The sequence below is a fragment of the Pezoporus wallicus genome, unplaced genomic scaffold (genome assembly GCF_028554395.1).
Source record: "Pezoporus wallicus isolate ANWC-B61680 ecotype Strahan unplaced genomic scaffold, APGP_CSIRO_Pwel_v1 contig_5690, whole genome shotgun sequence".
In the NCBI taxonomy this organism is placed as follows: domain Eukaryota; kingdom Metazoa; phylum Chordata; class Aves; order Psittaciformes; family Psittacidae; genus Pezoporus; species Pezoporus wallicus.
The window spans coordinates 855,083-871,614 of NW_026642407.1; the positions used below are offsets into that span (position 1 = coordinate 855,083).

At 39.2% G+C, this 16,532-nt stretch overlaps 1 protein-coding gene across 4 annotated transcripts in view; it reads left to right on the forward strand.

Annotated features, from left to right (window-relative positions):
* The window catches only part of SEC24D (SEC24 homolog D, COPII coat complex component), a 55,623-nt gene that overhangs the window by 22,406 nt on the left and 16,685 nt on the right, over positions 1–16,532 (forward strand). For all 4 annotated transcript variants that reach the window (XM_057429910.1, XM_057429912.1, XM_057429911.1 and 1 more), the window contains 2 exons: positions 13,705–13,843; positions 15,414–15,529. In XM_057429910.1, coding sequence (XP_057285893.1) covers positions 13,705–13,843; positions 15,414–15,529 — 255 coding nt within the window. The remainder of the gene's footprint in view (positions 1–13,704; positions 13,844–15,413; positions 15,530–16,532) is intronic.

The following is a 16,532-nucleotide window of genomic DNA, read 5'->3' on the forward strand; positions in this document are numbered from 1 at the left end:
GGTGCAGTGCTGTGTTTTCGGCTTTAGTCTGAGAACAACGCTGATAACACACTGATGTTTTAGTTGCTGCAACATAGTGCTTACCCCAATCAAGGACTTTTCAGTCTCTCATGCTCTGTCAGTGAGGAGGGACATGGGAAGCTGGGAGCAAGCAGAGACAGGACACCTGACCCAAACTAGCCAAAGGGGTATCTCTTATCATTATTATTATTAGTGGCAGTAGTAGTATGGGTATGTTGAGCCTGGAGAAGAGAAGGCTGCATGGGGACCTCATAGCAACCTTCTAGTATCTGAAGGGGGACTTCAGGGATACCAGAGAAGGACTCTTCATCAGGGACTGTAGCAGTAGGACAAGGGGTAATGCATTTAAACTTAAACAGGGGAAATTCAGGTTCGATGTAAGGAAGAAGTTCTTTTCTGTGAAGGTGGTAAGGCACTGAAACAGGCTGCCCAAAGAAGTGGTAAATGCTTCATTCTTGGCAGTGTTCAAGGCCGGGTTGGACACAGCTTTGAGCAACATGGTCTAGTGTGAGGCATCCATGCCCATGGCAGGGGGTTGGAATTAGATGATTGGATTAGATTAGTCCTTTCCAACCCAAACCATTCTATGATTCTATGACCCTGGTGAGGCAACATCTGGAGTACAGTATCCAGTTCTGGTCTCCTCAGTACAAGGCAGACAAGGAGCTACTGGAAAGGGTCCAGTGGAAGGCCAGAAGGATGATCAGGTCTTTGGAGCATTTTCTTACAAGGAGAGATTGCAGGAGCTGGGCCTGTTTAGTGTAGAGAAGAGTGGACTGGAAGAGGATCTCATTAATGCGTCTAAGTATCTCAAAGGCGGGTGCTGGGAGGATGGTGCCAGACTCTTTTCAGCACTGCCCAGCAACAAGATCAGGAGCAATGGCCATAAACTAAACCACAAGAAGTTTCACCTCAACATGAGAAAGAACTTCTTTAAATTGAGGGTGGCAGAGCACAGGAACAGGCTGCCCAGGGAGGTTGTGACATCTCCCTCTCTGGAGACATTCAGAACCCACCTGGAATCATTCCTCTGCAACCTGTTCTACGTGGTCCTGCCTTGGCAGGGGGGTTGGGCTATCTGATCTCCAAAGGTCCTTTCCAGCCCCAATGATTCTGTGATTAAAAAAAAACCAAGAAAACTTTACTGGTGATATGGATGTCCTGGTTTCAGCTGTAGCAGTTAATTTCTTCCTTCCTAGTAGCTGATGCAGTGCTGGTTTTGACTTTCATCTGGGAACAGTGCTGATAACACACTGATATTTTTAGTTGTTGCTAAGTAATGCTTACTCTGATCAAGAACTTTTCAGTCTCATGCTCTGCCAGCGAGGACGGGCACGGGAAGCCAGGAGGAAGCAGAGGCAGGACACCTGACCCAAACTAGCCAAATGGGTATTCCATACCACAGCACATCATGCCCAGTATATAAACTGGGGGGAGTTACTCGAGAGGCCCAGATCACTGCTCAGGTTGGGCTGGGTATCTTTTGGTGGGTGGAGAGCAATTGTATTGTGTATCACTTGTGTTTATTGGATTTTTTTTTTCCTTCCCGTTTTAGTTTTATATTCTCTTCTCTTGGTATTTCCTTTATCATTATTATTGTTAGTGGTAGTAGTAGTAATTTAATATGGTACCTTAGTTACTGGACTGTTCTTATCTCAACCCGTGGGATTTACCTTCTTTCAGTTCTCTTCCCCATCCCTCTTGGTGCGGCGGAGGGAAGAAAGGGGAGGAGTGAGCGGTGGTTCTGAGTTACTGGCTGGGCTTAAACCACGACACCAGCTCACTGTCTGTTCATGTAACCCACATTTCCTAAGTTTACCTATGAGGGTCTAACGGCAGACAGTCTCAAAAGCCTTGCTGAAGTCAAGGTAGATAGCATCCACTGCTCTTCCTTGTTGACCTGATTTGCCATGTCACCCTAAAGGGCTATAAAATTAGTCAAGCAAGATTTACGCTTGGTGAATCCACACTGACTACTCCTGATGACCTTCTTTTCTTCTACATGTGTGGTGATGACCTCCAGAATGACCTCTTCAGTCGCCTTTCCATGAATGGAGGTGAGGCTGACTGACTGATAGTTTCCCAGGTCCTCCTTTCCCTTTTTGAGTGACCTTGGCCTTCCTCCAGTCATCAGGCATTTCACCCATTTCCATGAATTTTTCAAAGATGATGGAGAGCAGCAGAGCCAACAACATCTGCCAGCTCCCTCAGTACCCTTGGGTTCATCCCATCAGGGCCCATAGATTTATGGGTGTAAGTCTGTCTAGCCTATTCATAACCCAGTTCTATTCAACCAAGGGGAAGTTTTCCATTCTCCAGCCTTCATCTCTAACCTCTGAGGTGTGGGACTCCTGAGGGCCATTCTTAGCAGTAAAGACTGATGCATAGAAGGCATTCGGTAATTCTGCGATCTCTGCCTTCTGTTACCAAGACACCCATTAAAATACTTTCAAAAGATAATAAAATTTTCTGAAGAAAAGCCTCTGAAGGAGATTTGTGATGGTTTTACCCTGCTGTCTCTTTTGAAATGTTGGCTTGTAATTTCGTAATCCCCTTATTTGCTTGGGACTTGATGTGAGATTCCTCTTCATATTCACAACTACTGGAAATGAAATGTCAGAGCTTGTTGAATATTTAATGACCTTTTTCCTTTGTGTAATGTTCAATATGACCCTTTATATCTGGATTATTCAAATTTGCTTCATGTCTGTTGGCAATGCCGGACTTCTCTCCGGTGTAGGTAACAAAAGCTTCCTCCTTTTGAATGAGTACTCCACAGCAAAACCAGCAGGTGTTAGCCTGTGATGAGATAATATATTTCTATCTTTGAATTTTAAGTGGGAGAGATTGCTTTTGTGTGTTCAGCAGTTCTAGCCTCTGGATTGTCTGAGATCTAGCAGAGGTCAGTGTCTTTGGAGCACACTGTCAAAATAATCTGTGCTTCTTTGTCATGTTTTTTTTTTGAAGCATGATGGGAGTAGAAGCCACATGTGATATAGCTTATTAGTTAGGATGCTTAGTCTGATGATGTTAAAACACTTTTTTACCCTTGCAGGAAAAGGGAACTGGCCACCAAGCTCTTTGCCAGTTTATGCAGAAGAGTTCGTTGCCTCTGTTTAAATTTCCACACATTACCACATTTAAACTGATGAAAGTCAGTGAACCAGACAGAGAGAGCACATGCACCAATACCACACTGCAGATGACAGCTAGGCCAGTTAGTTTCAGGATAGAGCCATCCTACTAGATATTCCTCCTTGTTCTTAGGACTGCATTGGTACTTTTACAGCCAATCCATTGTCGGGTTGTTTAGAACAATCAGTGTAGAGACTGTCCAGGTAGCATAAACTTATATCCTGAGCTCTGCTGTATATCATACTGCAAAGTGTGAGCCTAAGCACTATTTCTTCCATTTCCAATTCCAAAGCATTCTTGTTGATTCTTTCGTTTGAGAGAGAACTGTGAAACTCTGGGCTCATAATTCTGAGTCTGCCAAGACTATGGAGCAGGATGGGTATTTGACAGTCTTCGTTGCTCTGTCAGTGCTATTTTAGGTTTGGGTTTGTTTGGGGTTTTTTTCAACTACCTATTGCCAGGTTAATGTCTGGGGATTTTGCTAGCTCCTCTGGGGTGCCTGACTCTCTCTTGCCCAAAATTCACAAACATCTCCAGGTTTCTCACCCAGCAAGTTTTATATCACTCCAGAGGCCAGTGCCTATGAGTGAAGTTTCACTATGCCTAACTTAGAGGTGCATAAATCCTGTATTAGATAAGGCTTTCTTTATGGAGTATGCCCCATGCTAGTCTGCATTTGGAAGTAAAGTTTTTGGAATTGGATTGCTTCCCAAGACTTCATCATCTAGGATAAAGTTTTTTGTTAGCCTCTTGTAACTACACTCTGTAACTAGAATGAACTTTTAGAGCCAAATTTAGCAAAGGCTTTGGCAGCAGAGCTTTTCCTCATTCAAGTAAATTTTCTGATTTAGTTTTATCTGCCTTTTTGGTTTTAGTATATGCTTTAAAATACTCTTAAAGTATACTCTTTAAAATACTTCTGTAGTATATTGTTCCATGCACCATTTATAGTAAAGAGGTAATTATGAAAGAGATGGGAACAGTGACTTGAAAAATTTGACACTTATATAATCTTATTCATATTTTAATCAGAGTTCCTGATTAATTTTTCTGAAAATTCAAAATTTAGACTTGAAAAATGCCTTTATAAAAGTGATGTAATTAGTTTCTGATAACTTGAAGACTCTGTCTATTCTTCATAATGGTAATGGCAGAAGAAAAACCTCAGTAAGCAGCAGTACATATAGAAGGGAAATAAAAAGTAACATTCATATCCATTTAATTAATTGGCCAGCAATATTGATAATTTGTTTGCCAAAAAAATTACATTCAAGTAAAAAAATTACTTTGGCTATTGCTAGATACCTCTGTAAATTGAAGTAGCTGCTTGAATGGCTTCTGCCATTCTGTGTGCGTGTTTCCCTCTAGAGCACACCTTGCTCTCCTGGACATCCCTCGTTGTCCTCCCCTTCGCTGTCTCCTCTTAGGCACTGGCTAGAGATGATCATAGCAACAGCGGTAAATTAAACACTGTTAAGATTTGTTCAAGTTCTAATTTAATCTGTCAGAGATGTTGCTCTGTTACCTTGGGAACTTCACAGAGTTAGAACATAATGGTATTTGGTAAGTTCAGGAGGGAAAGGTTGTGTTTAGCTTTTTAAACTGAAGTTGTTACTGCGTTTTCAGTTTATACATATTTTAAGTCGTTATTGCGTTTTCAGTTTATACATATTTTACTTATCTATACATACTAACTCAGTATTGTGTTTTGAATGCAACTATGTATCAAATGTGTAATTACATAGAACTGTTTTTTAAAGATGCACAGGAATCTGATTTTTGGGGTGTGGGGGGTGTGGTTGGGTGTGTTGGTTTGGGGTTTTTTTGTATCAAGCAACATTGTACCAGGTTACAGCTAGGGCCTACTGGTAGCAGGCTCTAATGCTGTCTTGTAGCCCTTTACAGAATGTCCCTTCTTTGATTCTGTGGAAAAGGAAAGCTCTTGCAGGACAGGCAATATGTAGAGGGGGCTGCTTTTTCATGTGGTGTTCAACAGAACTAGGTAATCCGTGCTTGCTAAATAGCGGCATAGATTACCTCCTCAGGCCTAGAGTAAAGGAGCAGTGGAACAGGTCTGTACCCTTAACAGGATCGCTTAGTTTGTAGCTCAGTTTCACACAGCCCCTTACTTGTGACATTCAGTTATAGCTCAGTGTTAATAAAAGAGAGGAGGGTACTTGCACATAAACACTATTAATGTTTGGAGGTTTTGGAGTCTGCTCGAAGCATCCCAGGTATCATAGCAGAGAAAGTGTTCATGGAAGTGATTCCTGAAGTAGGAACATTCCTACTTGATATGGTATTTTTAAAGTAACAGCTAGTTTGATATTGATCTTCCAAACTAACATTGTAGAAAGGACTTGACTTGTAAAAAGGGTATTAATTTCATCCCAGATATCTTTGCTTCAGAGGTGAGATGTTCGCTGCTTCTTTTTGTTCATGTAACAAAAATTCTTCCTATACTTTCTAAGTACTCCTGTGGCAATTGGCTAGCTAGAGTTGGCTTGTGTATGTGGCATGACATTTTAAGTATGCTCAGTACTTCCTGATTTCAGTGGAAATAAATTAATTAACCTTAGAGGCATGTTTACTAAAAAACATTGCTCAGGAAGGCCTGTAGATAAGCAGAACTATTTTATCCACTTCCACTTACAACACTCTTAAACCTGTCTATGCTTTTTTTCTTTCCCTCCCTAATTAAAGCTTCTTTCTTTCTTCAGCATGTTCGGCTGCACAACAATAGGAGCAGGAGAATTCCTGTTGTAGAAAGTTACCGGGAATGCAAATATGAATAGTCAGTTTAAAAAGTCACAGTAACACCTTCTAACAAAACTCCAGGTTTTTCAGAAGCAGCCCTCTGTTCACCAGACTTCTGTGCATGATCTTAAGTCAGCAATTGCTTTTCTCTCAAATGCTGAAAAAATATTATATACACAGAGATATACATGCACACATACATCGATCTTTCCACCTACATGTGTGTATGAATAAAAAGAAAAAAACCCACATATTTGGTCTCTAAAGGTGACAATAGCTCAGCAGGCCAGAATTGTCCTGAAATACAAAGTTAGGTGTTGTTTTTTTTCTTGCCACAAAGACATGAATAACATTGATAATGTTCTTCCAATGCAGAATTTAATCTAGGTGAATTGTTGCTTCAGCAATCACTATGCTACATTTAGATTTATTTACGAACTTAAATATTTGTTCCCTAAACCTGGAGCTCCATGAGTACAATTTGAGTGTTGCCTGGTTGGCTATCCAAGGGTATTCTAGAACATGTAAGAAATGGTCACAGCTGTGCTTGCATTAAATGGTCTTTGACATTAGTTAGCAATTTTGACAAATTTTATGTGATGGTAAACTAATAATGATGTGAGGGTAAACTTGCATACAGCACATGTAAGAGTGTCCTGGGTTCAGCAGTAGCAGTCATTTTTCTCCTTCTTAGTAGCTGGTGCACTGCTGTGTTTTTGACTTTCAGCCTGGGAACAGCGCTGATAACACTGATGTTTTTAGTTGTTGCTAAGTAATGTTTACTCTGACCAAGGACTTTCTAAGTCTCATGCTCTGCCAGGGAGGAGGGGAAGCTGGGAGGAAGCAGAGACAGGACACCTGACCCAAACTAGCCAAAGGGGTATTCCATACCACAGCACATCATGCCCAGTACGCAAACTGCGGGGAGTTACCTGGAAGGGCTAGATTGCTGCTCGGAGCAGGCTGGGTATCAGTCTGTGGGTGGTGAGCAGTTGTATTCTCTTCCCTTGTTATTTACCTTAACATTATTATTGTTGGTGGCAGCAGTAGTGGTCTGTGTTATACCTTAGTTACTGGACTGTTCTTATCTCAACCCGGGGGAGTTACATTCTTTCGATTCTCCTCCCCATCCCTCCCGGAGCAGGAGGAGGAAGAAGGAGGGAGTGAGCGAGCAGCTGCATGGTTCTGAGTTACTGGCTGGGCTTAAACCACAACAAAGAGTCTGGGCCTGTCAAGAAGTAGTAGTATTTGGAGCCTAAATTCTGTCTGCTATGTTAAAGATCCTCTAGAGCTCTCCTGCAGTGGTCTGCAAAAAAATAAAAATAATACCTGCATGAGATATCTTTAAGACTTCTATTTACTTCAGTAAAATATATTGCTAAATATCTTTTATTTTGTGCTGAGTGATTTTTCAAGACAGAGAACAATGACTGAAAATCAAACTTCTGATTTTGTGAAATTCCTGTGATCAATGAGTCTTGACTACCCCCCTTGTAATTATTGCTTACCAATTCCATAGAGAAACTTCTTAAAACTTGGCAGTCCTCCTTTTCAATGGTTTTACGACAATCATGCCTAGAAATTTCAGACAGTGACTGCAGTGCTGGGCTATCTGTGACAGTGATATGTGCGAAGTAAAGCTGTAGATTAGTACAGGCATGAACCTGAGTCCTGTCATGTGATTTAATGTGTTTGTTGCCTTCAGGGGCGAACAGGAATGCTGGGGGGGGGGGGGGGGGGGGAACAACAACATGATGATAACAGCACAGTCCTAGGGTAGTTTTGTCTGTCTCTTAGACTTCCTTGTTCTCTTCTTGTGTATCTGCCTCTGCACAAGCTCCCACTCTTGCTATGATGAGTGTAAACTGAATTGAGGCAGTTCTTGCCTGACATCTGATTGTTTTGAAGTGCTAGCATTTTGAAAGTCTTTTGTTCAACACAGTTTCTTGATTATTCAGTCTCATGCTCCTGCTTGTATTATCAGTTAATCCTGGCTGCTGACCTTCACTTGAGATACAGCATGTCTGTACAGGACGTCTGTACATCCAGATAACAATCAGCACTACAAAGCTGAAAAGCGCTGGAGAGCGCTGACTTGTTAATGCTTAGTATTCCTGGTCTGGGATCATGACCAGGAGGACATGTGATACCTCTTTCAAGCATGGATAGTAAACATTTATTTTTTTTTTTTCTCCTTTTACCTCACCCCCTTTCTGTCACCTGTATGATACAGAAGTTTTAAAGTAGTTAGCTAATTAATTTGGTGTTTAATTACATCCGAATTTTATCATTATTACATGTATTTACCCCCATTCTCAATATTTTCATGTTGAATCAAGTAGCCTGTGTTTACACTCTTCATGCTGCCAACTCTGTTCAGTTAATTGTAATACTCCCCTTGAAAAGGGAATAGTGAATAAGGATTTCAAGGAATAGTCTGACATGTGATCCGCTGAAATCAGTAATTTCCATTTATTTTAGTACACACTGGATTGGACCACATGTGCAGTGTGCTTTAGCCGTGCTGCAGTTATGCATACAGACAAAGAAATAGATGAAAAAGCAGTGTGTTACGAAAAATACTTGAACCTGCTGTGAACCCTGCAGAGGAGATAGTCCAAATTGGCTTGAGTCATCAGCTGAAGGAGTCTGATAGTGTTCAACATCTAAAAACCAAGGATAGGCAAAATAATTTCTTCAGAAGGAATGGCTTCTGATAAAAGACAGTAGGAACATCACAAGGGGAAATGCTTTCTTGACATTTTAATGTGAATCAGTAAAGCAGCTCAAAACCGAGGGTTTGTTTGTAGACTGGTTAATCTTTGCCAAAAGCAATCTATGATGATACAATAAAAGAAAACAAAGCCCTTCAACAGTCCTAGGAAACAGAGATGGTTTGGTTCGTGACCTACAGTTTGTTTTTTTTTTCCAAAAACATCAGTGTTACATTTCAAAATTCTCTGATTTTCTGGAGGAGTTTTCTTTATCTCTTTACTGTATTAACTAAACAGAAGATCTCCTTGGGGAGTAGTACCACACTTGGTCAACATCCTCCTCCTGTGTTCATTAGAAAGTTATATTGTCTAGCATGTCTTAAAATTCTCCTATGAATTGCATCAATGTAATTGAAGTAAAAACTTTAGAAATACTGTCTTTCTGAATTTGTTGCCCTGGCAAACTGCACAGCTTGTCTGCTTAATGAACTGTCTGGACTGAATAGTTGGCAGTTCTGTCGACTTGTCAATAAGCATGCAAATACGGTATTTAGTGTTCTTTCTACATCATAAGTATAAAGTATCTGCTGTAGTACTGCTGATCTTGTATAATTTTAAGAAACTTTCACATCAGAAGTTACCCGGAGTTACGTATTGTGCAGCTCTCCATATCTGCAAGATACTCTTCCTTTTGAAGCCAATAGCTCTCATTTAAACATGTCCCCTAATTTGGGGGTTTTCATGAGGCATGCTTTCAGAGTCATTTGTCCCTGAGATAATTTGCGGTTGCAAAGGCAACTTGTCACATGTAGTATAGAGTTGTTGCATTGTGTAGAGTGACCCTCCACATCTTCCAGTGGTAATGTTGTTCAGAAGTATGTAGAAGAGCTACTTATAAATTCCTCTTCTTACGAGGACCAGTAAAGCTGTGATAGAGACACTGATTCAGCTGAAAGTTACACTCATAGAAAGAGGTTTTTTGTTCCTCTTGGATGTAGCCAGACTTCACAAGCTCTGTGAGCCTCTTTTCAGTACAATAGCATTCCTGCAGTTTCAGTGCTGGGGTATTAAATTCACCTAAACGATGGTGGGGTCAAACTAAAGGCAGAACCAGACGTTGCTGTACTGATAGGGTCTATGTCAAGGAATGCACAGGAATCCTCCTTGTCTGTGGTAGGTAGGAAAAGGCAAAGACAAGGTGCGAAGTCCATCACATGTGGAGATTTATCTTGTAGTATGGCTACAAAATGGTTTCTTGCAGTCCAATCTGCATGCCACTCTGACAATGAAAACAGATGCTCTCTGTATATATTTTATTTTGTTGTGTGATAAATGGCTAGTTTTCTTCAGTGTTTGTGTGTGCCTCTCCTGTTCTCCACTCTCCTTCTCTTAAGGTTTGTCTCTTTAGAACACCTTTCCTGAGATGTGCCCTGTCAGTCTTGAGCGTCATCACAGCCCTTACTCTTACGCTTATAATTTCCAGCTGTGGCCCTGATCCTGCAATATGAATATGGTGATACTTTGCAGACACCACAGGGAAACCCTCAGGAGTGTGTCAGGACTTCCTTTTTATAAGCTTTCTCAGACTTTAAAGCACAGGTTACAGTCCTTTTGGAAATTTTTATGGATGCATTTCATATTGAAGCTGTGCCACCAATGTCTGTCTATTGCTTTGTGATATTGTTCTGACTCCTGAGAGATGTTCTTGCTGAAATGTTTCCAAAATAAAACTCTTGCTACTGCAGCTATATTTGGATTAATAGTGGGATAAGTTATGGTTTATCAGATTGACTTTCAGGACTTGCACTTCAGCAGGGCCATGAGGTTTCAGAGAAAGGAAAGTTTATGCAGGTCTCTTAAAGCATTTCCTACCCCTTCTGCCCAATCCTCCTTTGCTTTAACCTAGAACTATAATGTTATGCCTCCCAGCACAGCTGATTCATTCTGCCTCTCTATTCTTTCAGCTTACTTAAATGGAATTAATTTTATGTGTCCTGTTCAGAGTTAGGCTACCAAGTATTAGTTTAGTCACTGGTTTTGAGAAATATTTATATTTGCATAGTGCTGGAACACCAGCAATAAATACATACCAAAGTGTTCCTTTTTGTGAGATCCCTCTCTGTTCTCAATTAGGTTGTCTAAATAGACAAATCGGGCAAGGGTTTGTGAAGAGATAAGGGGGAAGAATTAGGCCATAACAAGTCTAGAAGTATAGCAAATGTTGAGATAGTTATAATAGATATCCAACTTGATTCACTTATTTTTGGTGGAGATTTAAGAGAAGAGAGGAAGAAAACGCTCATACTTTATAGGTGGAAAGGCAAAAGAAAAAGAAGTATTGCATTTGTTTTAAAAAAAAACCTCAAACCAAAAAACAAACAACCAAAATACACGCACACAAAAAAATTAAGCTTTATCTTATCTCCCTGCTCCTGTGAGAGTTTGGCACTGGATTCCATGGGACCATAAACAGATCCCTGCTTTATCTTCTGGTGTACAGTGACATTTGCAGAGTGGAGCACATCAAACAAGACTTTCCGACTTAGTGCCGTGCTTTTTTTATGTCGTTTTTCTTTTATGTATTTGTTAGTTTAAGCTTGCTACTTCATTTTATGCTTTTTAATGCCTGTACAGTATTATTTTATCTATCTTTCCAAAGGGCTACTTCACTGTGACAGAAATTAGTTTGACAGTTGTTTACACACCCAAACAGAAATTACTTTATGGGCAGAATGTCTGATTTTACAGTGTAATGTCCTGGAAGATTTCAGTATTTTTGAGGTAAAGTTTCTTTCACAACTATAGTGTTCCTGTCAAGAAGTGGGGTTTTGATGCTTTCAGTCTGAGTGCTTATTCTGAAATTATCAGACAGATAGCATTATTATTATATGTGTTCATTATTGAGGTAATTTTTTAAAATATTTTAGATATTTAAAGAAGATACTAAAAATGTGGATTCATTTAATTATAAAAAATTATAACTAATAAATAAGTAAAGGTACACATGGAGATTCCTTGCAGGATTTTTCTTTCCTGGACAAAACCCTTAGCATTTTTGGTTGCTTTTGCTTCTTTGACTTGTACATTTTTATCTTTTTTTTTTTTTTTTTTAAATTTCTGCAAGCTTATTAGAAAGAAAATGTAGCTAGCTTTTGCTAGCCTCCTTTATTTCTCTGGGCAAGACAAAACAGAAACCAGCCTAGTATAGGTTTACAGAACATTGCCTGTGGATTCTAATTTCTTAGGACTTGAGCACATGTATTAACTTCATGCACTACAGATAATCTCAGTAACTTCAAGACAATCGTTTGATACATAAACCTAAACATGCTTGTAAATCTTTGCAGACATATCCCTTAGGCTGCTGAGGCTCCAACCCTGTATTTTAAAAAGGACTTTGTAATAGGTAGTTTCTTTAAAAGAAACTTAAATGGAGGGGAAGGCTAAATTTTTTTTCCAAATATGAAAGACAAATTAAAAAAAACCCCAACATTGCTTTTATTTCTGCTGTCTTTAAAAATATAATTCATTAAGTATGTGTAAGAATGTAGACACCTGGGCTCTGAACTTCATGGCATTTCTTTTTTTATTATTGATGTTTTTATGTAAATGTCTTAATTTTGATATTTCAGAATACCCATGTAGTAAAAATCTATTTGTTGTATAAAATCCTTAGCAAAAAGCATTAAACCCTTTGGAGAAATGAATGAGTAAAATAGTCTTTGCAATATATAAACAAACAAAACATATGTAAGCAGTGAATGCTAGGACAGGAAGGATATTTTTAGATATTCAAAGACTCTTAAGCTCCAGTAAAAGATAAAGTGTGTAATAGATGAAATATGTCCATTCCATCAGAAGAAGCAGAATAATTAAAAAAAAAAAAAGTGAATATGGTAGTGGTAATGGTTTAACATTCAAAGGATGTCAGCATTTTTCCTCTTGTAGCGATCTGTAATGTGTCTAAACTCTGGATTTCTTTTCTCATTCTTATGTTCACAAGTTTTTAGTTGAGCTTGAAGGAAGTAAGAAAAAAGGAATATACAAAACACTGAGTTTCATAAATAATTGAGCAAACTTCTTTTTTATAGTAGTTTCAAGTATGTCTTTTCTAACATTAAGTATAATCACAGGGCTCTTTCAATTGCTACACTGAAAAGAGGCATCTGGAAAATGCTGTGGTTTTTGGCAGAGGCTAGAAGCTGGCTCTGCCTCTGGCAGAGGCCAGAAGCACGCATGGTCAGTGTAATTAAACTGACAAGTGCTTGAGATACTGTATTTGCTGTATGTACTTTCCTTCAGTAACTATTATTATTTCTTCTATATCTGCTGTAGCTGGTGGCCCTGACAACTTTAAATGTTAGTATAGCATGTAACATGGCAGCATTGCAGGGGCAGCATTTAGAAAAAAATTTTAGAAGCTTTCTAAGTAAATACCTGTTTGCAATAGACAAGCAGCAGTAGATTTCTTCAGTATGAGCTCAGATCTCGCAGAGAAGGCAAAATACCTGACTCCAGCAGATTTCACTTAATGAGCTGTAAAAACCCCTTGCTGGAGAAAATGAGCTTGGAGCCCTGAACTTCCAATGCTTTCGAAACTTTATAGACATTTGGTGTGAATCTTTACTCTCTCTGATAAATCTGATTACTGATTACTGATAAATCACAGTATCACAGTATCACAGTATGCTAGAGATTGGAAGGGACCTCGAAAGATCATCTAGTCCAATCCCCCTGCCGGAGCAGGAACACCTAGATAATGTTACACAGGAATGTGTCCAGGCGGGTTTTGAATGTCTCCAGGGAAGGAGACTCCACAACCTCCCTGGGCAGCCTGTTCCAGTGTTCTGTCACCCTCACTGAGAAGAAGTTTCTTCTCAAATGTCAGAATACAGCCTGTGAACTTGTAAATTTAGCTGCTGTGGCGTTGAGTCATTCTGCAGATTTTGGGTGAATGCTGAACAACGAATCATCTGCTGATGAGGTGGTCTTTAACAAGAGTTAAGTCCCTCTAGCTCACTTTATTTGGTTTTAAATTTGCATTGCATTTTAAAACTTCATGTACTTCTTCATCTAGACTCCTCTTTATGTTGTAAGCCATGGTGAGACTGGACCAATCCGATGCAACCGGTGCAAAGCTTATATGTGTCCCTTCATGCAGTTTATCGAAGGTGGAAGGAGATACCAGTGTGGATTTTGCAACTGTGTAAATGATGGTAAGTGTTGTTGTTCTGATGTGTCATTCATACAAATTCTATAAAACTAAAAAGAAACTATATCCCTAAAATTATTTTCTTGGCTTGATGAGAAAATAGTTCAGTGAGATGCAGTAACTAGGCCTATTTCACAAATAAATAATTTTTTAAAACCCTCAAAAAGTACACAAGAAAATGCATAGCAAAATTTGTTCAGTACAGTTTAAAACAAAATGTATGAAAAATAATGCTGGCTCATGAAGTCCAGTCTGATACATTCAAAACTCCATTTAAAAATATAGTGTTAACATTGAATACAGGGCTGCTTGTATAGCTAATGGAAAGCAACTTCTCTGTCAACAGAATTAATTTATTTAAGAAATCTAAGTGTCCAGCAAAACCCAAATATTTAGAACCATGTTAGCCCAGTTCTGTCTGTGACGGTGGATGCAGTGGTTAAATAACCTATTAATCTTACTGTGACAAGTGTTGGTTTTCACAGAGGATACCATGCCATATTTGTTCAAGTGTGCTGCATGTGACTCATAACTGTTCTCATGTGCTTGGCTAAATCCCAAATCTTTGGCAGAACTAGCCTTTCTAGACATTTGTATCAAGTTGGATTTCCTCAGCTGGATCACAGTGGTATAGTGCTTTCCCTAATACAGTAGTCTTTTCAGCTCTTGACACATGAACCTTGACAGACCCATTCCAACTCCTCTTCTGTCTGACTCTCAAATATTTGTGCAAGCATAGCAGATAACAAATTTCATAGTTTACCAGTTTAAACTCTTATAAAGAGAAATTTAAATGCATTGTAAACATTTTAAGAAAGACATTTAAGATCTAGTGTCCATTTTAAATCATGCTTTATATTACTGTGCTATCTTATATCCAACTCAGATAGCACTTTAAAATAAAATTTTAATGAGGGCTGAAAACAGCCAACGCACTAAGTAGATACTTCCGCCATTCACATGCACATTCAGTTTTTGCAGGCAACAATGTGAAAAATAAGCATTCTAAATATACACTGATTGAGGAAAGAGGAGCTAAAACCCATATGTGACTCTTCCTCCTCAGTATGACTCTAACCATCAGACTAGCTGTATGGAAATTGGTGGCGGCAAACTGCTTTGGAGTTATGCACCTTATATCTGTATCTGCAGAAGGTTCCCGATGCACTTTGCAGTACAGTAGCCCAGGGTTGTGAACCTGTGAACAAACTGTTAGGTCCAGGTAAAAGACTCCTGCCTGTGGAAATGACCTGGGTCAGTTTTACCTGACAGTGTAGAGGTGGGAGTATGTGAACATTTATAGGGGAATACACCCTGTACTCCAAATACAAAAGGAACTGTCATTACTAGAATATCGCTGTGTTTTTGTTTGCTTGGGGTTTTTTAAGCCAATGTTGGGGAAAAAAAAAACACACCAACATTGCAACTCTTTCCTCGATCAGTAACAGGGTAGTTATACACATGCAATAGTATATTTCATATTTCACCATTGTATGTGGTGAAAGAAGTTGCCAGGTTGTTCCCCTCTCCCCAAAACCTAACCTTTTTTTTCCTGCTCTTGTGTTGGCTTTTAGTCCCTCCGTTCTTCTTTCAACATCTGGACCACACTGGCCAGCGGGTAGACCACTGTGAAAGGCCTGAGCTGTATCTGGGATCTTATGAATATGTTGCTACTTTGGATTATTGCCGAGTGAGTATTTCCAATACTCAAAATTGTAAAAACTAATTTTACAATTTTATGTCAAAACAAACAAAATCCTTTAAATACTTACAGTAAACACATCTGTAAGTTGAATATCAGAGTCCAGGAACATTCTAGAAAATTTAGACAGATGTGATGTGGAGAATATAATGTTTTATTATTTTGTGCTGCAGAGTATGAGACTAGAAAGTGAGAGTAATAAATAGTGCAGCAAACTGGTGGATGACCAGTTGTTCATGGGTGTTTATTTGGTCCTAGCTATCATGTTGCACTGTTGACATTCTGATGCAGTGTTGCATTTTAGATGCATGTCTTCTTTTGTTTTTTAAGACAAGACGCATGCCAGAATTGCCTTCCCCATATTGAAAACCTTCGCAAGGGAATTTGACCTTTAATCTTTTCCTGGCAAGTGTAGTTTTAGTATTCTGACCAGTAAGTACAATGGAATGGGTTCTCTCTCCAGTATTAACACACTAAAGAATTCTTCCCACAGCCCACTCAGGTCACTGTAACTGTATGTAGTTGATTTTATTAGAAAACTCTATTTGATACTTCTGAAAGCGTAAGTTACTTAAACTTTTCAAACTTCAGATCACTTTACGTCTATCCACATTTTGGACGTATTTTTCTGTTCTTGCTAAAATCAGGCAGAATTTTCTTCCTGTCATTGAACTGAGGTTGTGAAAAGGTTGGGAAAGGCAACTGGGCCCTACAAAGCTTTGAAGTAGAGACTGGTAACTTCCTCAGACCATCAAAGTATTGCTGGTATGAAGAAAATGAGAAGAAAAGGTTTAATTCTGCTTTCTCACTAGGGTACTTCTCCAAAATCCAGTGAAATCCCTGAGGTGACCTATATGAATTTTATTGCAGTGTGGGTTAAACCCCAGAACAGGAGAGATCGTGAGGTGTTACAGAAATACAGTGCGGGATCCTCAGTGCACATCCAGTATTGTTCTATCAAATTCAGTTAAGCTTTGCTGATTTCGGGCAG